Raw genomic sequence first — 22,734 nt, forward strand, 5'->3', positions numbered from 1 at the left:
TTTCTTAATTCCCATGCTTCTTCTTATTTGTCTGACCTGCTGCAGCCATATGTGCCATCTTGCTCCCACAGGTCAGTGGCTCAGACTCTGTTAGTATTTCCAAGGCATCAAAGAAAGCTTAGAGGTGATCATGCGTTCTCTGTTTTGGGTCCCAAGCTATGGAATAAGCTTCCGCAGCACACCAGACAGACTCCCTCAATTAGGGGGGTTCATCATCCCTTAATGCTGCCATGTCAGCTTAGGCTGCTAAGAGACGTCCCAAGATTCACTGACCACTTCCTTCCCTTTTCATCTCTCTGCTCTTTATTTTCCATGCATATGACAATATTGGCATCATTAACTCATAAGAGCCTGATGTGACATATTTGTTGCAAGGGTATCCTCTCTTGTTGTTATTTTGTGGCCCAAGTTAGGTAAAAAAAAAAAAAATAAAATAAATAATAATAATAATAATAAAATGAGGATTTTTTTTTAAAAAGTACCCAAATGAACAAATACATTTTACTGAAAATGACAGTAAGAAAAATATTTACACAAAGTTAAATTAAAACAATTGAACATGACAAAATAAATATAGATTTATGTTTTATAGGTTTCTTAATTTTTTTTTTCACCTTTTTGTAAAATTTATTGGCTTATCAAGTTCTTGTTTTTTTATTTATTTATTTTTTTTCTTAGCCATTTTTACATTTCTATATGTATATTTAATTTTTGCGACATCTTACAGTTTCGGTCCTCCATACCCCTTCGCTCAGTCTGAGCAGCACGCCGCACGACTAGGGACATGGAGGGAAGACCACCAGATGGCGCAAAAACACTGAAATTATTCCGGCTCTTGAACATGACATCTGATGAAAATAGGCAGTGCTGGAGCTGGTGTCGTGTTGTTCAGTCTGCCTGGCCGTTGCATAAATCATTAAACTGCATGATTTAACAAACACCAACTGCCTGGGATTCTGCTAACATAAATAAAGTTGCTTGTTTCGGGCTTGTTTCGTCTTTCACCTGACAAACTTTCACTTTAAGAAGGCGCGTCTACGCTGCGATGTGTTTATCACGATCCTTAAAGTGGCACATGGAAACAGTAGCTGATTTGCGCGTTGCACAAACCCCATGCACTTTCTGTCTCGCGTGAGGGCACGTTTTACCTAGACTGATTAACGAAGCGCGTTCCCAAAGAGTGTTTTTTAATTATTATTTATTTTGTTTTTTCATCTCTGGCGGCGGCACCTTCAGCGTCTGCGGCAGCGTGAGCTCCCGAAGGCGCACAGCGAGCGAGCCTAGGGAAGCGATCAGCACATTCACGCTGACGGGTGGTGATCTCGGGATTAAAGCAGACATGGAATAATCACCAGGCAGTCGTCAAAGGTGAAGCCCACTGATTGACATGGAGGCACCGCAGGGGACGACCTTTTGTAAGCCCACCTTGGCCAAACGGGAGTAACTGAGTCGTGAAACTGGTTGGGATGGCAGCATCCAGTAACTCAAGCCTCTCAGGTTCATCATTGTCATCTGGTAAGAGTTGACATATTCATAGAGGAGAGAAGCGATTGCGTTTAAGATGATGACAGTAATAATGATGATTACTGTCCATGTGTTTTCGTATTTCTGCTTTCAGGTGACTTGACTCAAACTTTAGCAAATGTAAAATAAAAGTATTTTAAGCCTCGCATGTGTGCACCACTGCATTCATTATTTGAAGTTGTTCACAGATGATCAGTGTTTGAGTGTCATTGAGCCATCTGGAAGGGAATGCTGGAAAAGGGATGTGGACATTGAAATTGGCATTATTATTATTTTTTTATTTATTTATTTTTTTTGCAAATGGAGGTTAACTAGGAGTACACTTTATCCTGAAAGTGTCCTCAAGGTTGCTGTGATTTAGTATGGATGATGATGGAAAAGCTTCTGTTTGTAATAACTGGATGCAGTGGTGAGAATGTTATCATGAAAAGGAAACCTCATGTGCAGAAGGATTATGAGGTTGTGAGACACACTCAGTGTGATGCTGGTTTTTGGATGTTATACTTAGATTGCCAATCATCCCCACAGATCCCTTATTGACTTTCCACTGTTGGCTTTAAGGATTATTTTTGGCATGTGTAGTCTACTATTTTCCAAATTGCAGCTCCACAGAAAGACGTCTTCTGACATGGTGAAAAATGTAAACATGCAATGGCCCATTAACAGTGAAGCTCTAGTCAATGCTCCTTGCATTGGATGAGGTGTAGTTAAGTGAAGTGCAATTATCCTTTTTGTTTTAAAAGGCATTTTCATGGCTCAGTTTTCATAGAATGAGAAGAAAAAGTGGGCAGCTGCTCAAACACACCCAGCACTTTACTCCTCTTTGTGTTGATAAAGCATGTTGCTTGTGTTTGCCAGGGTATAAAGTACAAACTCCACTATCTCACCACTGTTTGATCCAGAAGCAACCAGAGGTGGGTGTGTGCGATGACGGGAGTGGGAGAGGGGGTGGGGCGGGGTGCTTAGAATACCAGACTCAGCACATTTATGGAAAGTCACATTTAAACATATCCAGACGCTTTTTCCTCCAAAGGTTTGAAGTAGAATATGAATGTCAAAGCTTTATATAGGCTTTATATTCTAGGTTTATCATAGGACACGATCACAGCATAGCGCACACATATTTGTTTTACTTTCTTACTGTTTCTGCATCCCAACCAGACCACACTGCAGCGTCATATTTCTCAAGGCACTACCCAGTAGGCGGGACAGACGCTCATTTCCATGCTGATATAGCCTGTGGTAACCACATGCCTCGCAAAGCATTATCTCATGTGTGCGTTTCAGAGAGCGGCCTTGACCACTGCTGCTTTAACAGGAAAGTCTTTTCTTTCTGTGGCATCGGAGGGTTGTCATTACTGTTGGGCTCTCAATATAATTATCAGAGGTTACAAGCTGCACGGCTGCCAGGGATAGAGTGGTTGTCACAAGGGTATTATTATTTTCATGCAGGGCTCTTTGGCAGGCAGACACAACATTTAAATAATCTTGTCTATGAGGCACATGACTCAAAAATGAAAAAAAAAACAAAATTTCTGCTCCATATTAGGTCATTTGTTTAGGCAGCAAGCAGATTGCTCTTGGTGTTGCTGCCTCTAGTGATAGGTCTATCTTGTCACCTTCTTTTGAGGCTGTTATTTGAGGGTTGCATGTAAACAAAGTTCATCTAGCAGGTCCGTGTGAACAGTCAAAGTGTTGTAAATGCTAGCTTTTCTTTCCGAGTACTGACAGAGTCCTTTATAGTTTTAAAGGCACTTACAATTGAAACAATATCTTAGTTTTTTTTTTTTTTGGAAAGATTTATTTTTGTGTGTGTGTGTGTGTGTGTGTGTGTGTGTGTGTGTGTGTGTGTGTGTGTGTGTGTGTGTGTGTGTTTGTATGTGTGGAGATCAGGCACATTCCTATACACACTTGGTATGAGTAAGTATGGAACCACCAACAGCACACTATTGCCAAACTGCTCCAGGAAATAAAGGTTGGAAAATAAACTAAGGGATAGGCCACGAAAATATGCCTTCATCTCCTGAACTTCAATGACAAAGTTGGTCTGGAAGGCAGACGGCCAAGAATTCTACATGATCCTACACATATTTTTGGCAAAAGCAGCAGTTCACCTCAACAGCCTTTCATTACTTGGATTTATTTTCCCTTCTAGTCTTAATCATGCTGTGCTGGAATTGTGTCATGTACACTGAGCCAGTTAAACAAACTACTTGTGTGTTTTCTGGCACTAACAAAAAGGTGGTGGGGGGGGCGTCAGTATGTCTCTCAGTTATTCAGCTGTACTTCAGGTGGAACCCATCCAACTGATACTTGTAGTATTAATGATTAAAACATATACTCTCCATGGCAGACACAAGGGAATGTCAGGATCAGGTTCCCAAATGATACTTTTACAAAACTCTTCTACATTCCATGTTGATAGCATCCTTCCTCTGAAGGTGTCAAACCGAGAAAGACACAAACACACCTCAGAGAAGCAGCCTCATACCTGTCACATTTTATCTGGTCAGCTATCTGTAAAAATTCTGCTTTTGAAACGGTTTATTACACAGATGGTCACTCTGCTGCAGCTCTGCTGCACCCCACAGGGTCTGCATGGAATGTCATACATGCTATTCATGTACTGCATGAATTCATCTTACTTCAGCCGATTATCCCAGGAAGAGAGAAAATGTAGATTTCATACGTGGTAGATTGTTGTTTTAGAGGTTTTATTTCAAAGCAAGCTCTGATGTTTAGCCTTTAGAGTTGCTCAGGTACCAAAATCAAACTGAGTGAAAACATATTCTGGTCTAGTAGATAACAGTTCACGATGGCCAACACTGACCAGACCAGAGTTTTTTCTCAAAGTCAACAGTTGTGTATGACATATTTGATGTGTCCATTAAAAATAGAAAAAGTAGTATTCAATAACACAAATTGATAGATTTTGTGTAGGTTTTCTTCATCGCTTTTTTGTTGTTTTTTTTTAAAGGAAACAACAGGACCTGTTTTAATTGTACTTCCTGTTTTTGTTTTGCTCCACCTCTTTGTTTAGTTACTTTACAAACACGCATCTGTGCTTTCTATACGGGATATTTATGCTTTATTGCCCTTTTCTTGTTATTTCTTATTCTTCTTTTTACATGAAATTTTGTCTGTGTTTTTGGACTTTTTCTAGATTTGATCTCTGTCCTGCTTCATTTTAGATGGTTTAATTTCCTAATGCCTTTTCCCTTCTGATCACTACCTGGAAATAAACATGGGTTGTTTTTAACTGTGTCCTGTGTCTGGGTCCTCCCTCAGTGAAGCCATAAGACATGGAGGATGCACCAACCAAACAACAGACTAACAGATATAAATACTGCTTGTTATTAACTACATGAATTTGCATTATTGTTGCTTTTTTAAGAAAGAATCCTTTCTTGTGTAAATCTGTAGAGCTGAAAACAGTTGCATTAGAGAGATTAACTTAATTTTACGGGTAGACGGCATGCAAGGAGCAGGAACAGCTGTGTGAGTTGCTGCTGAAATGATCACCTCCGTATTACTTCTGTGTAACTGTTGTTTTGTTGTATACATCAGATCCATTCAAGTCTCCAGAAGATGTGATTGCACAGCCCCTTAATTTGTAGTCAGTAACTGTTTGGTCTTTTTTCTGCTTGTATTTGCTGTTTTTGGGTTGACATCCTTTTTTTCTGCATGAACAGTCTGAGTATCTGTTGTCAACCATGTACTTAATATACCTCGGGACAAGTCACTGCTGAAGATAAACATTTTTTTTATTTTCTGCAGAGGCAGGCTGTAAAGCAGACATTTTCTCTGGGGTAAAAGTCCAAGCTTGATCTTTATTCATCACGTAGTCTCTTTGACATTGAAACAAACTTCTGATGGTGATTAAAGCATTAAATGCTTCTGATTGGTGACTAATAGAGGGCAACACGGTAATAGTTGTTTCTTCAGGGTAGGAACCCTCTGGCTGCTCCTGAATTACAAATTTTCTGTGATCTTCAGATGCCACACAACCCGCTTAGAAATTCTTTTTAATGTTCCTTGGATTTTGTGCATGTGCGTGCTTGTAGGTGTACTTATTGGTGTAAGAGTGGATATATAAAAGGACCATGAAGAGCTCCTCTTTTGTGGTTGAAGCTGCAACAGAATTTCAGACTAAAATGCCATTTGTCATTAATAAGAAATAAATCGAAAGGAGAGTATTTGGCAGCCAACCAGGTGAAATCACATTCTTTAAATAAGCCGCAGTGAAATAAATCTTCCAGGCTGTTGCCAGCGTGGTACACTGTCACAAAGCTTCAGCCTTAGGACAATACATTTTCCAGTGCAGCCTGGCTACTCATCAGCAAACAGACCTTGAAGGGCATTTAATCGTACTTGAAGTGGATAACATGTAGATAGGGTTTGCGTCAGCATTTTTTCTTTAAAAGAACCACTTTTCAGATTCAGTCTATGATTGTATGCAACCGGTTGTCTCTGTAATGAATCCATATAAATATGTTATGATGAGAGGCAAATATGAGCCTTTTATTTTCTTTGATAAATTTCCCCCAATCAAACTCCTGTTGCAGTGAGCAAAGAGAACATCATAAAGAAACACTGATCCTATTCTCTACAAGTGGAATCAGTAAGAAGAAGAAAAAAAAGTAAATTATTTAACAATGCAGTTTTAAAATTGATGTAATTATATAAGTAATGAGCAACTCGGTTAAACTGCTTCAACCTCTGTGCTTGTATAGAACAAGTGGTCACTGCTTTCCATGAACTGATTCCCGTCCTTGTGCTGTATTTAATTTGCTCTGGATAGAGAGGTGTTGCACTGATTGGCTGGTGAGGACAAAGGTATGCTTAAGGTCAACAACATGAATCCTCTAACATGACTCATTGTTCAAACAGGCCATTAAATCTTTCTGTCGTGGCACTCAGATTTTATATCAGAGAAAAAGTCCCATGTGTTTAACATCTAGAAGCAGACTGATGTAATTTCAAAACAGCTATTTATTATTTTGCATGTTGTATTACCTGCCTCTGTGATACATGTTGGCTGCTATGATTAATGCATAATGACAGTGTCCTCCTTATTGTGTCAGCATGAGCAAGCACGCACACTAACAATGTGTTGTATACACAGCAATGTGGTAAAGATCTATTAAGAAGCTTAAGAAGTGTTAGGAGGTAGAAATGAGATAAAACAGAATATAGAGAGCTACTGAGAGAGTGTTCATTAATGTGAAGACAACTGAAAATAAAGATTGCTGTACTTTTTGCTACTTAACACCAGGGTTTCATTATGTTTTTTTCTGTTCTCTATTCTGCTACATAACACATCAGTAGAGTTGCAGAAATTCAGTGTTTGTTTTGCCAGTCTGCACGACTCAAACAAAATCACACGTTCTATAAATCAGAAGTGTTTCTTGCCGTATTAATGAGGTTCATCCTTCTGGTTGACCTCTGGGCTGGTTTTACTGGTTGTGCTGGTGCTAAACTCAGCATAGTTACAAGAGAATGTGTTTCATCACCCAGCTGTCCTGTTGTGGTCCAATACCAGCAGTTATAACCGAGTATTACACAACATCTTATTGATTCTCAGGCTCAGTTGGTTGCATTTTCTTGATCTGATTGCTCAAACATAACTTGTAAAGACAATAGCTGACCGACGTTTCGTCAAATCACCATTATCTATTTATTTATTTATTTATTACAGCGTATGCCCTGTAATGTGTATGCTGTGTTTTGATGCACTATTGTTAGTGTGCAGTGGGTTGTTTTTCTTATGTTTTTTTTATTAATTAATTGGATTGTCTCTGCAGTTTCTTTGGCTACTGATTCCAGCCTGGATTATATGGACTTTTCTTTTTGTGTGGAGTAGAGCAACATTTCTGGGAATCTAATGAAACATGCTGCAGTATGTTTGACGGAAAGAGTGCTCTCAGCTCTAGTAGCAGAGTCAAAGCATTAATGTGATGCAGTCGTCCACAGTGGAATTCACTAGGCAGAATGAGCTCTTTGTCTGCAGCAGGAGTGGATTTTCTTCTACTCACTATGTTGAAGAGTCAGAATTCTTCCATAGACCAGAACAAATAAACCTAACAGTTTTAGTGTTAGAAGCCTGAACATCTTACACGCTGAACCCTTAAATTCAGTGTCATTTGAATAGCACTAATTTTCTTATCTCCCAGCCAGGAGTCATAACCTCCTGTAGATTGTCACAGTGTTTGGATCCTAAATCAGCTGACAGCACTGTACACTTGCAGCCATTTTTTAAACCACCTCTCAGCTTGCCATGTATAGCTTTGAACTTTTGAAGGAAAGCAAAAAGAGCTTGTGTGGCCCAGAAGAGGCCCACACGAGCCACAAACACAGGGAGTGCATGCAGACCTCACAAAAAGAGGCTCCAGCTGACAAACAGGTTTAAACTCATAACCTCCTTACTGCCTGTAAGGTAACAATGGTAATGATGGTGCCCTCCTCTTTATATTCAAATTAGTATAACTTTGTTACAGGATACAAATGCAACATATTTCTTTTTAGTTTGGAGGTGGATTTTGAACTTTTAAAATGTTGTAAAAACTTGTAAATGTCTTAAATAAGTTGCAGTTTATTCATTTTATCACAAAGTTTCCAAAACATTTAAAACATCCTTGAAATAAGAAATAAATTGTGCTCAGATGTTTCAGTCAGTCAACATTTTTACTGTGTGTTACTAGCTGCAGTAGTGGTGAGTAGGTCAGGGAAGTGTTGTAAGAGTATTATAAGTCATTAAAACATGACAGTAAACCACGACTTGCTCAAGGGTGTTTACTCCATCATCTCTCATCCTAATCTTAACCTAATGCAATAGCACACGCCATCATATAATCTCATGTGAGTGTTCACATGATCTGTATGTAGCTTCATCTCCCAGAGGCGGGTTTGCTGTGTTTACGTCTCCTAAGTTGGATTGGGCTCTTATCTCAGTGAGGAAATATTGTGTTTTCAGGCTCCCGCTGCAGGTTAATAGAGATCAGGTGTGTGCAACACAATATTTAGCAAAAACAAGGACACATCCATATTGATTGTCCTTGAAGCACTGATTAGTGGTACCTTCACTAGTACATCTCGAGAGGCAGCTGCACAGCATGAAGCATAATTAGGACAGTGATAAATAACAGTGACATAACCACAATGAAGGGCTCATATTTAATCTAATGGGGAAGGGAAGGAGATTGACTTTTAAATAAGAGAAGTTTATAAACACTTCTGTGAATTCATTTAAGAAACTTGCTTTATTTCTGTGTTTTGCAGACCCTGATGATTATCAGCCGCCCATATGGAAGTCCTACTGTGAGTAATCATTTAATTTGAAATCAGATTAACAGTATTTTAACCTGACTTTGGTTCTAAAAAAGCTACACATGAGCGCAAAAAGCGCACACACAACCATGGTCGCCCACAGAACACATTCACACATACACAAATGCAAAGCAGTGGATTTCTGTTCCCTGAGTAAAATAGGTTACCAGCACAGAGGAAAATACGATTTTCTACCTGCAAAGAGGCTCAGCTAAAACAGGGTCCTCTGATCACCCACCTCATTATACATTGTTTTTACCATGTAGGAGGAAACCGTGTCTCTTCAGAGTTTATGTGATGTGTGTAGCTGAGCTGAATCCCCTCTAGCTGTATCTGTCCCCAATTTTTTTAAGTAATTACATTTCATAGCCTTTTTAACTTTAAATTGTTATTGTAATTAAAACTAATTTATAAAAAAATAAAAGGAAAAAAAAAATCCAGTAATGCTCCTCTTCTAAAGTATCTGACTCCTGTGGTCTTCTGAGGTATTTATAGAGGTGTCAGTGTTGTAGGTATGGATGATGTCCAGATCCTGCTGTTTGGCTTAAGATAGCCTGACAAAACACGAAAATTCACTGTCAGGAGTCTTTCTTCTCCCTGCTGGAGAATCTGCTGCAGTAAAAGGGGGGGATTTTGGATATATGGCTCATGTCATGTAATCCACTCACTTCTAACCTATGAATCCATAACCTATTAGATCATTTTGTACTGCAATTCATCTGCTCTCTGAGTACTGGTCAGAAGATAGCCTGTTAAATGGAAATATTGTTTCATGTCCAGTAGAACCCAGAGTATAAATTCTGGAAACCGTACTTTGTTTATTTTAGAGACACATCTGCAATATGCATGCAATTACATATTGCACTGAGCAGCAGTGAGCTGTTTATAGCTCGGAAGAGCAGACAAACTTCATTAACATTCATGTTTCTCTAACAGTGTACCAGCTACAGCAGGAAGCCCCAAGACCAAATAGGATCACATGTCCTCAGGAGGTCAGTACATCTGTGAATTTTGAGAAGTAGGCTACTTTTTAGGGCTGAAGTGGAAGTGTTCATGCTTTATTATTTATTTAGTTTGTAAAAATGTGAAAAATTGAGAGCAAGTATGAGCTTTAACTACCCAGTGTTGTATTAAATCACATCTGAGCAGGAGGAAACAGCAGCGGAATCAGATATGTCAGTGCTAATAAACTAAATCTATTTATTTGCTCCTGCTGGTATCATTTATTTCTTTTTTACTATCACATTTGAAGCTGTAAAACATTCTTGGAGAAATGATTGAATCTGGCACCGATCAGTACCAACCTGTTAGGAGTGATGGACTGCTTCTTTGAAATCAAACACCTGATGAGTGATTGTTTTAATGTCAGCAGTATGCCGCAACTAGAAAATTGAGTGTGATTGCATAATTAATAGTTTATTTTCTGATAAAACTTTTAATTAACACATTAGACATTGCCTGTAAAATAATACATTGATAATCTAACAGGTTCTTTGTGCAGCCAAAGCATCACATTTTAACCTTCAATGAACAAGTGACATGTCTAGTAGCTAGATCCTCGGAGCAAGACAGCTTTTAGTTTTATTCTCTGAGCCGTGCTAATAAACTGATGGAAGATGTTGCTATACTTGTCACGGGCCTTACTGAGAGACCCATCAATCATTTGTTGTACAACCTACTAGAAATAATGCATGTCTCATCCTATTTTCATTCCTGCCACACTTTGATGAGCAAAGTGAAAACTGTGGGCTGGTTATGTGAGATTAGTGGCTGGCCAGTAATTCAGATTGTTTCTGCTCTTCTTTCTATAAGTGGATGAAAAGGGCAGTCTGGTTAATGTGAAGTTAAAATTTCACTATGCTTTCTTTCAGACCGCTTCACATTGTCAGTGTTGTGAAGACCAGATAATATTATATATAATTATACACACAAGATGAATTATATTTTTAGTCCCATCTTTAGCTATATTTGTACCCCAGAGTCCGATCTGACATGCTCACATGCTTAGTAATAATTACTTGCTACTGGCCTGCTGTTTTCTTGCACCGTCTCTCATTTATCTCCACACTCTGGTTTGGCTTTATGGTTTGGGAGCTGCGAACAGACACAGGGGCACAGATGGAGATTATCTGGTCTGTGCTGTAGAGTCCTTTATCTTTCGCACAGGCACTAAGAACAATTTGCAAGAAGATAAAATTGAGCTTTCATGTCACATTGCTGCAGCCAATATTTCTTCTTCTGGTTTACAGATGGAGAACAGACCCAAATATTATGGCAGAGAGTAAGTGTAACTTTAATTACTTTTATAGTTTTTGTGCCTTTTTGCAAATATCACTGTTCAGAGAATGTTTCTTTGTTGTGTTTTTAGTCAATATTTATACTATATATCAATATTAGTAGGGTTAATGCATTTTTCTTTGTCAGTAAATGCATTTTTGTGCAACATCCAGTAAGCAAATCTTTATATTTATGTTTATATAATGACACTTAAAGGAGGGTTAATCCTGCTCTTTTTTTTCTTTTTTTAACTGTTTTTTTTAAGATTTCATGGCATGATCCCTCGAGATTATGCAGATGAGCTGCTGGCAGGTTTAGATGGTGCATACCTCATCAGGGAGAGCCAAAGACAGCCAGGGACACACACCTTGGCCTTAAGGTACCAAAACCATCAGCATGCTGCAAAATTAAGCTCTACCAGCAACCCACCACTTCCAGCAACCAGCTTCCTTTCATTTTTGATTTCTTTTCTCAACTCTGTTCATGAATCTTAATCCAGGTTTGGGCACCAGACCCTTAACTACAGATTGTTTTATGATGGGAAGCACTTTGTTGGGGAGAAGAGGTTTGAGTCTGTTAACGATCTGGTGACAGATGCCCTCATCACTCTCTACATCGAGACCAAGGCAGCAGAGTACATTGCCAAAATGACCACCAACCCCATCTATGAACATCTTGGTTATACATCGCTACTCAAAGACAAAATGGTGCACAGACTGAGCCGTGGGCGCACAGAGCCACGCAGGGTCACCTTCCAGAGGGATGAAAAGGTAAGTTAAATGGTACTTTGATGTTTAGATTCATGTGCAGTCCATGAGAACAACCTCAAGTATAAGTCAAGAATATTCAAAGGCAAGAAGAACAATAAAGTCCTGGAACAGATGGTACAGACCCCCACAGAGCCCTGATTTCAACATCATGGAGTTATTCTGGGATTACATGGAAGGACACACAATACTGAGACAGATATAATCCTTCTTGGAAAATATAGATTAAATAACTTACAAGCCAAGTACGTCATAAAACGTGTTCAACGTGTTTATAGTATTAAACTTTTGTTGCTGTGAAAAGAACTAAATGAGTAGATCATAATCGCTGAGAAAACAATTTAGCAAAAAACAAACTTTAATAAAATACAGTTTTAAAAAATCAGAATTATTTAGTGTTGAGATGAAGCAATGTAGAAATGTCACTGGGTAATTTGGCAGTCACTACGTAACACCTGGGTTTTCATCTACTTCTGCACTGCTTCTCATTTCTACATTTACAGTATAGTGAAGAGTACTTCTGCGAGGACGCTTTGTCCTTTGAGTGAGATGTACATTATCCCTGTACTGGAGCCTCTGGGTGTGTTAGCTGCTGCCATGCTTCATTGCTTACACTGAAAGGTAATGATGAGCGAGGGGACTGACTGGTACTTTGTTCGGCCTGTCACCCATATCAGACACGCTGATTTCGGGTGAGATACATTTTATATTGTTCTCCTCGGCATTCATTAGCTGTTGTCTGATGAAAGTCTGTGAATGATTTATCAGTAAGGAATGAGAAATGGTTGCTTTTTAACTGGGGATACAAATGAAAAGAAAAGAAAATATGTCCGTCCACTAGGTGGCAATATTAAGTTATTTCCCCATGTTTTTTTCTGGGTGCTGATAGACTCATGGCAAGCTTTTTTCATTTACAGATGTTCATGTTTTCTTGATCCTCTCCTTTTTTTTCATTCATGAGCTCTATCCTTAAAAAACAGCTATTGGGGTTTTTTTTTTTTTTTTTTTTTTTTGAAATGTCAGCCTGTAGATGGTTGGTGAGTGACAGTCGGTGACAGTCAGATGACAGTCTCTGCCAGCAGGAGCATCATTTCCAATATTAATATCATAATTTTTCAGTTTAGCCTATATAAACCAAGATATGAGCTCTTGAAGGGAGCATTTTTAATTCTATGGCTATTGGCTTGTCAGTCATGGATTGACTTATTGTGGTTTAAATATAGTGTTGCAGATGCTACTTAAAAACCTTTAGGAAGCCCTTGGAGCCCTCAGAAGTCCTCTAAGACATCCAGTCTGATGTATTTTCCTTTAAAAGAAAAGAAGCCTGTGCGTCATTGAAAACAGTCGTGCAGTGTTCCTCTGTGCTGGATTTGCAGCTTGACTTGATGTTTTATGGACTGCTTTTTCAAATAGTCTCCATTTTGCAAATAAATGTGGAACATATGCCCTAATAAATGTCACTTATCTTGGAGCTTCTATAAAATTCAGGATATATCTTTCCTGTGCCATTTTTACACCCGAAGATGTCCGTTATTGACAGCTGTGATGATCTCAGTCTTTGTCAGGCAGCGCTTGAAAGCCACCTGCTTGTCACTTCCAGAAGGAAAAAAACTGTCTTCTGTCAGCTCAGAGATGGCGTGAAGCTTAGACCTGGCCTCTCAGCTCACATCTGTGGTTGCTTTTTGAACTTCATGTTTACCGATTACACAGCAACGCCCTGGGACTTTACAGCCACAGTAGCCTCACTGTGAAGTCAAAATTCATGTATATTTACTCAGGCTGGGGTTGATACATATATAATGCCATGACTGTGAGTGCTTGTGTAATTAAAATGCTCTAGGAAGGTAAAAAGCAGTGCTTGACTAGAACAAGCTCTTGTGCTTCTTTGCATGTGCAGGAATTTGCCCAGTGGATAAACTCTTGCCATGTTGCTCCTGGTACTCATCACACTGGCTTAATCTCAGCTGTTTTCTCCTGGCCAGGTTGCCTGCATATTTATATGTAGACATATATTTATATTTGTAATATTTTAAGGAATCATAATGTTATCCATTGGGATTATTGCCTGTTTTCTCCTGAGGTTTTCCCGCATGTTTATATAAAAAAGAAACACAACTGAAGTGCACTGATTACTTTTAAACTGCAGTTTAGTGTACTTTTAAAGTTTCTGTTCATTTTTAAGCCTTAAGCACAAAGGAAGACATCAGCTTCCATTGTTCCTAGTGTAGACAAAAATGTCAATTTCCCCCTTTTTTCCCCTTTACTACAACTTTCTCAGTATATCTGTTTTTCACGTTGTTTAGGCTGTTTTGTTGGAACTGCGGGTAGTTGTTCACTGTTTTACTGAGCTGTTGTCCGCTCAGTCCACTCAGCTGTGTCTTCACAAAGCCTTGCTGGAATAAAGGAGCCAGGCTGCTAAAAAGAAGGGAGAGCTTGTTGTGTTGACCCCTTTTGTGTCATTTTTTTTCTTTTTTTCCAAGCTCTTCTTTAAGAGACAAGAAGCCATCTGCCAGCAGACAAAGAGCACAGCTCTTGTCTCCCTCCTTCCTCACAAGGCTAAAATATCTCAGAGTTGTCTATACCTCATTTGTCACAGACATAGCTTTAGATGAGAATTGCGTGGGATGGTACGTTTAGGTCTTGTCAAAGAATGCCAGCCACAATTACAAATATCTTCACCTGTCCTGTCAGTCTTGCAACTATGAGTCAGTTTGCTTAAGACCACAAGACAAAAAAAAAAAAAAAGCTGGCACACAAAAAGTCAATACTGTTTTTTATTTTCTTTTTTACTTTGCATTTTTGTCTGTCAGCTCTGGAGCTGCCTGTCTTTTAATTTTATCTCAGTTTTGCAGTTGCCCTGTGGGTATTTTGTTCTCTGCCTCACCACTCTGTTTTAATGTCAGCATTTTATCAACGTGAATCCAACGTTCGTTGGCTTTCTGGACTTTCCGTCTTTACTTGATTAATCAGTTCATCCTTCTTTTTGTAAAATCTTCCAACTGTAGTAAATTAAAGAAGCTTGTTTAACAGAAATTCTTGCCTATATTTATTATTTGGCAAGTCATAAGATGTTTATTTACTCTGTGTCTCATTTTAGAGCATCAAGCCACATGGGGCTGTTTACTGGCAGAGCTAATGGGTACAAATCCAGCGTGAACATAGCAACAGCCCCCCACTGATGAAGGAAAAAAAAAAAACCCTACATGGCTGCAAACCTGTAAATGAGCTTCCTTTGGGGATTTTACTTTGATTTGGGCTGTACTAGATTATTCCCTGTGTTAGGATTATGGTCGTAATCCTTCCCAATCTAAGTAGATGGTCTGGCTCTGCAGGTTCTGTGAGAAAACTGATTGTGACAGACAACAGCTTGCAGTCAGAAGAGTGTCTGTTAGATCCAGTCTGGATAGCAGTGTGGGGAATTCCACCAGCGGACTGACATAGCTGGAGGTCAAGATTTGTTTGAATTACAACGACACAGCTTCAGCTCTGTCAGGCCGGACAATCTTGGGTTGTCTTTTAGCGAACGAGTGACCCGTTTAGGAGACTATGTGCTGCTTGAGAACCACTGGGCGTGGAGTATTGTCTCTGGCTAAGTGAAGCAGAGTGTGGCCGGAAGGCAGAGTGCTAATGGGAATGTGCTCTGTTCTATAAAGCGAGCGTCTGCACTATTGATCCTGCTTTAGAGAGCTGTTGAGCTGTGTGAAGCGGCCCTGACAGCACCTCACTCTCAACATCCTGGCCCCTGCCAATTTTGGACTCTGTTCTCTCTCTTTCTCTCTTCCCTTTCTGGGCGTGTGAAGGAGAACCATTGTTTGAGGCACGCTCCTGCCCTCAGGCCGCCCACTACCGGTCCTGTTTTCTCGGCTCCTCCTGCTGCTTACTGCTGCCACTGCATTCAGACCAGATGCAGCTTCAACCCCGTGCTTGCTGTCATCAGTCGCCCTTCTGGGTCAGAGGGGAGTGGAGCATAGCTGCTGCCTCTGCGCTGGGCTGCTGCCAGCAGCGTCTGCTGCACAGCACCCACGTTCCACCTACACACCTTTCCCCTGAAGAGCTGGAGAGACTCTGGGAGCCCGATCAGCTAAGCATGGAGGCTGAGGAAAACCCAGGTTTAGGAGCGGAGCTGATTACCCACAAGGCTAAAAGACAGGAGAGGAAACGTCAAGAGCTGCTGGCTTTGGCTTTAGGAGTCAAGCTCGGGAGCAAAGGCACTCTTCTGTGGAAACCTATTAAATTACTGGCTTCTTGTCCACAGATCTCCTCACCTGTGGTGCGACGGAGTGCCTTGAAAGACACACCTGAGAAGCAGTGTTCCTACGAAAAGATCCACAACTTCAAGGTGAGCAGCTTTTTATTTAACACCCGAAACAAACGATAATTTAATGAAAATATTGATGGTTGTGCAGCTGTTTTACAACTTTATTCATCTGTTTCAAACCTCAGTATTTTCCTTTAAATAAACCTTTCTTTTGCTGTATTTTAGTTCTCTCTTAGATTGATTAGAAATATGTTTTGCTTGGTGTTTGTCCTATCACATCCCTTAGTGTTTGCTGCTATTTTGATGACATCACATCCAGCTGACACTCATATGCACTCAGTGGAACTAATGGATGCACCATACCACAACCCATTAACAGCAGAACGCTTTGATTAGCATAGATTTTTAAAGCTCTTAGAGCCATTTTTTGTTTCAAGCTACTGATTTTGTAAAAAGTGTTATAGAGTTGTATTAGAGTGCCATTGATTTGGAAACTAAGTTAAAGTTTTATGGTTTGTAAACATGCAAACAAAGAACTTCGAGACAATTTGCCTCTGGGTGCCTCAACAAGCTTGCAATTGTATCTTGGGTTTCACGTAACAGGCAGGCCATTATGACCCCCCCAAATTTTTTTTTCTCTTCCCCTTTGAAACTGAACAAAAACCATCCACTTGCCATCTGCTACATGCTTTCTTCACTCATTAGTTCACTGATACCTGTTCAGAGGTGTGTCCACATCTAACTGTGGCTCCATTTGCGATCTTATCTGTGATCTTGGGCTGCAGAGTTGGTGTACATCTGTTATTTTGACTTCCAGCCTTGCCCCTGTGCCTGTATCTGATTGCCTGACAGCAGATGCCAGACGTATTGTAGTAAATCCTTTAATCTGCCTTGTATATACACATTTTCTCATTTGGTAAGGTGCCCCCTTCCCAAGTAGTTTAGCATCATAATCCAGTGCATTAAAGAGGAGGCTCTGCAGTTTGAGTTGTGCATTGATGTGCATTACGTAATGTGTCTTTTACCACAGGTACATACCTTTCGAGGACCGCACTGGTGTGAGTACTGTGCCAACTTTATGTGGGGCCTTATCGCCCAGGGTGTCCGCTGCTCAGGTAACCTAACACTACAGCATTTAAACTGCATGTTGTGAATTACATGAAGATTTCATGTCATGTGAATGTGGGATTACAGAAGTAGTTTGTGATCTTTAGCTAATACTGTCTTTTTTCCTTCTTGCATTTATAACTGGACAAAAAATAGAGATCCTTTATCAGTGACTCAATGAAGCACATTCAGACTCAGTGAAGCACTTTTATATAATCACCCATAATTACAGTCACTCTGTTTGAAACCTCTCACTGTCAGAAATGTGAAAGTCTGGTCATCAAACCTGCACCTTTTCATCCCGCCCAAAAGATAATTTAGTAAATCTGCCAATAGGCAGATTTGATTTGCATAACTCCCTCACAAACTAATGCAATAATATCCCAAGTTAAAAACATTTTTTTTAATTTAAACTAAAAAGTCCTAATGTCAGCACTCTTTTTTTATCTTGATTATTAATCTGCAATAATTAGATTTGCTGTAAAAAATGTTAACAAATTTTATAAGGCTTGCCTCTTGATTAAAAAAACAAAAACAAACAAAAAAAAACAAACAAAAAAACTGTAACAAATCCATGCAGCCAATCGAGAATGAAGTTGACAGCACTTGTGGCCTTATTATGTATCTACTTCATCTGAAGTTGTCTGTTAAATGCAGGGACCCTAGATTCTAAATTCAGGAACATTTTTGTATACATCCTCCAGGATCAGCCTCTATCTCAATCCGTTTCTGTTCTAAAATATCTGTTTACTGCAAGTTAAATAAAATAGATGAGTACCAAGATTATAGCAATTTCTTATTATTAATATAGTGACTCATAAAACCTGCTGCAAATAACTCCATAAATCGAACACATTGTATTTTGAAGTATATTAATCCATTAGTCCCATAAGGATTTTTGCAAGCAATCAGATTTTGGCACTGTCACTTTGATCTTATTAGATCTTTTTAGATTATTATTAGCGGGTCTTACATTTAGGGCAATTTAGGGTTTGCCTTCTCTTCTTTTTTTAGACTATTCTAATCAAGTTTTTATCCAAAAAAAAGGAGAACATTACTTTTAAGATGATTCCATCCCAGCACACAAAATGTGCAATTTCTGTTATTGGGTATGCTTTTTTTTGCATGTGTGTTACCCTCTTAGCGTTTAAACAAAATGATGCTTTAGTGGAGTGGAATAAATCAAACTCCAGAAAGCTGACTTTGGGTTAATGTCTGAACATACTCAGTAAGTTACTTTTTTGGCTGACTTATAAAATATAAACAGATTGCCATGTTTATGTTTTTAAATTATTCTTAGTCACTTTTGTGATTGATCTAGCAGGAGTTTCTAACAAGACATATGTTTGTTTTATATATTTACACTCATTAGTCACTAATTGTTCAGTCACTTGTTAACACAAATAGTTAATCAGCCAATCACATTTCTATAACCTAATGCATTTATTAGTCTTGATTTCAGCTGCTACATTCAGATGGTAGGGTCAGAATTTGGTGGAAAGTATACGAAAGCATTCATTCTACATTGCATCAACAGGTCAGGCTGGTGGTGGTGGTATAATGGTGTGGGGGATATTTCCTTAGCACACTTACTGCTCCTTAGTGACAACTTAGTACCAAATGCCTCAGCCTTCCTGAGCAGCTAAGTTGCTGGTGGGTGGGGTTGGTGTCAAGGCTGTTATTTGAGATTTGTTTACCATATGGACACGATCCTGAAACTGGTGTGAACACTGGTGGAATCGTTTTGCTCTCTACCTAAACAGAGTGCTTGTTGTTAAGACGTTTTCCATGCTGATAAGCCAGAGGCAAACACTGGTATCATCAGACACCTCATGTGCTATGGGAAACAGGAGAGATGTCTTTCTCCTCCCTCACACTCTGTCCTGCCTCAGTTTTTTTGTTTTTTTTTTCCTTATCTCCAACTACACTCTCTCTGCCAACAAGGACCCCAGTCAGCAGACCAGCATGAACCTTGCTCAGGCACTAAAAATGTGTTTGTGATGAATGATCTCAGAAAATCACCTTCCTGTCTACACGTAGTCTACCTTTAAATCCTTGACTCCTAGCAGGTACACCTCCTGTTTGCTGCCCAGCACACTCCATATGACTAAAACTACAACAAGAACCCCCACCCCTCCCACCCATGCTGCCATGTCTGCTGTTATCTATCTTTGATGCAGCACACTGAGGCAGTCTAGCTGCTGCTGTAATGTCTAACAGTGCGTGCAGTTTATCACAGACTCTGGGAAAGCTTTTCAAACTGCTGCCTTGAGTCTGCTGTGATGGTTGTGTTGTGATCAGTCTGAGGCTAATCCCTCTCTCCCTCTCTCTATGTGCTTATCTCATTTTTACTATGCTAGATTGTGGGCTGAATGTACACAAACAGTGCTCCAAACTGGTTCCCAGTGACTGTCAGCCAGACCTGCGCAGGATAAAGAAAGTGTTTAGCTGTGACCTCACCACGCTTGTGAAAGCTCACAACACCACGCGACCCATGGTGGTGGACATGTGTATTCGAGAGATAGAACTGAGAGGTAGGATACAGTAAAACAGTTAAACCTCATCAGTTATCACAGAGAAACTGAAGAAGAAAATGAAGTTGAAAAGTAAATGTTAAACCACGAAAATGTGTTAAGAGTAAAGGCCTAAAATGTATGTGTCACACTGAGATATCTGACAATTCTCTCTTGCAGGTATGAAATCAGAAGGACTTTACAGAGTGTCTGGCTTTTCCGAGCACATTGAGGATGTGAGGCTCGCTTTCGACCGAGGTTTGTTGATCAGAAATGTCTTTGCCTCAGGATCTCTGCTTCTGAGTTTTTACATCACGGGTTTACAGTTTTAAATAAGAAGCTTGTTTCAGCTGCAGCATAGCCCAAAGTAGTGTTTTCTGTTATTTTCTTTGCCTTGTACAAAATCATGAATCTTTCACTTATAATAAATATAACATTTTACATTTATTTATTTATTTTTATTCATTTCATATTTCCTCCTTGGGCTAAAAGTATTTTTCATTTATTCATTCATTTATGATAACAGATGGGGAGAAGGCTGATATCAGTGCCAGTGCCTATGCAGACATCAACATAATTGCTGGTGCTTTGAAGCTCTACTTGAGAGACCTCCCTATTCCAGTCATTCCATTTGACTTGTACTCCAGATTTATTCAAGCTGCAAGTAAGTGTTACTCTCATGGCATTTCCATGCCATTGCTAGGTTGGTGCAGTGCTTTAATACTTATCCTTTTGCTAATGTGATGTGTAGAAATTCCAAATGCTGAATCCAGACTGGAGGCCATCCATGAAGGGTTGCTGCAACTTCCCCCAGCACACTATGAAACCTTACGTTACCTGATGGCTCATCTCAAGAGGTCAGTTCATATAAATGCAGTTTAATTGTCTTTATGTGTGTAAATGCTATGAAAATACCAAGAAGGAATTCACCAAATTTGTCATAGAATTTCACTGTTTACCAGAAACTCTGAAAACAAATCAGTGGGCATTTTACATCCACATTTTCTGGCAGTATTTTCTCAAAACTACTGTAGATGTTTGTTAAATTAATTGGCAAATTTTTTAAACTACTCTTAGAATCAGTAACAAAGATTTGTGTTTCACAGACTGAATGCAGCCAAATTTGAAGAGAAGGATTAATGCATTACAGGGTTTATTTTACGGTACATTTTAAAATATTTGGTTATAAAATGTTACCAGTCTTGCCCTTTAGTTTAATTAAAAGGATTTGGGATATTTCCTCATTGTGTTCTCCTTAAACACTTCTTCTCTTGCATCTTACAGGGTGACAATGTTCGAAAAGGACAATCTAATGAATGCAGAGAACCTGGGGATCGTCTTTGGTCCGACTCTCATGCAGCCGCCGGAGCAGAACGCCTTGACCACCCTGAATGACATGAGGCAGCAGAAGCTGGTGGTGCAGCTTATGATAGAGCACGAAGATGTCTTATTCTGAGGACGGATGCACGCAGCCTTGTAACAGAAGTGATGGACAATTATTTATTCTGTCAAAGAGGAAAATTCAAGCCACCTTGATTTCTAGTGAAGACTCAAACTGAACTTGATTAACTTCTTTCTCGCATGACAGTTTGAGTTTGTTGGTTTGGTGTTGACATTGTCTTGTTACTGTAAAATAAAGGTTTGGATTCTCAGACAAGACCATAATTTTTATATTATGAAAGGGTCCTGTATTTTTTAACAACTTTCAGTGCTGTTCTTTCATTTCTGTAGTTGAAAACTGTTCCTACCTGGTGTAAACTCAGTCATCATGACAGTGCTGTGAGAGCACAATCATTGAAGGCCTGGTGCTGTATAAACTAAGTCTCACAGATCGGCCAAGTCAATGCTCCTATGTGGCATGTGCATATTGTCGGAACTCTGGTTAAAAATTAAATGATGCAATGTTGATCCTTTCATTGTAGATAAAATCAGATCATGTAATGATCCATGCTTATTGTGTGTACCACAAAATAAGAAATAAGACAACAGGGCGCTCATGAAGCACTTTTTTGCATCAAGATGTTTATTTTTGTTTTAACTCTGCATTGTTGTTTTTTTTTGTCACAATATTTGCTGTTGAGAATGGTCTTTTTTATATTAACTATGCGACGGGTTGTGAGAGCAACAGATTGTGGGTCTGTCATCTTTCGATGTATTAACTGTATTTATTATGTCTTATTGAAGGCAGCAGCATGAGTAAATCTCTCTGCTACACGTCAGTGTTGCAGTTCTTCAGTGAAAATTCTGTAATTTGGGATATGTCCAAGTGATAAGGAAAATGATTATTTTATTGTTTTTTTTTAATGCCCTCATCTTTTTCCATGCCAGTAACATCGGTCAGTAGAGTAGGACTTTATTTTGTAAACATCACCATAATCAGACGCGCTAAAAACTGTGCCAAGCATGTTCCTCTGTAACTTCTGGTTATTGAATTCTTTCTACAGATCCATTTTATCAAAACATATTTTTGTGACAGTTGGAATTAAAAATGTAATTTATGAAATTATTATTAAAGGATGTCAAACTTGAGACTACTTAAGCATGAGTAATTGTTTTTTAGGTAATAGCTTGACTGACTGTGAAAATGGATCCAACAGTAAAGAATCTTTATTACCTGGAAATCCTTAAAGTGTATTGACATACTGTGAAACAAAAACCCTTCCTCTTTCCTTGTACCTGTGGGTGTGGTCAGCAAAGGGGAATTTTGCCAGATACCACATAAACTATGTGTCAAAAAGAAAACAAAGACGTACTTTGTAAGAAAGAGTTACATCCTGTCTTTCTACTTAAAGCTCCACTCTGTGAAATCTGTTAGCGGTTCCTGAGAATATCGCACATACTTGTCACTGTCATCAACATGTTATTTTAGACAGAAATGGTGGTATCAATGATACCATCTTTATTTATTTAGGAAATGGTTATTGGACACAGATTAAAATGAACCTCCAGCAACCAGGAAGTG

General features: G+C 39.2%; 1 protein-coding gene across 1 annotated transcript; it reads left to right on the top strand.

Annotated features, from left to right (window-relative positions):
* The first annotated feature begins 929 nt into the window (after positions 1–929).
* chn2 (chimerin 2) lies at positions 930–22,301 on the top strand. The gene is made up of 13 exons (XM_041988205.1): positions 930–1,515; positions 8,803–8,841; positions 9,787–9,842; positions 11,100–11,131; positions 11,393–11,506; positions 11,627–11,897; positions 16,150–16,233; positions 17,183–17,267; positions 19,620–19,793; positions 19,953–20,030; positions 20,299–20,436; positions 20,524–20,629; positions 21,057–22,301. Exons 1-13 carry the CDS (start codon positions 1,467–1,469, stop codon positions 21,226–21,228), a joined length of 1,398 nt encoding a protein of 465 aa, XP_041844139.1. The 5' UTR covers positions 930–1,466; the 3' UTR covers positions 21,229–22,301.
* Positions 22,302–22,734: the final 433 nt, after the last annotated feature.

This window comes from Melanotaenia boesemani, chromosome 6, assembly GCF_017639745.1.
Source record: "Melanotaenia boesemani isolate fMelBoe1 chromosome 6, fMelBoe1.pri, whole genome shotgun sequence".
Classification (NCBI taxonomy): domain Eukaryota; kingdom Metazoa; phylum Chordata; class Actinopteri; order Atheriniformes; family Melanotaeniidae; genus Melanotaenia; species Melanotaenia boesemani.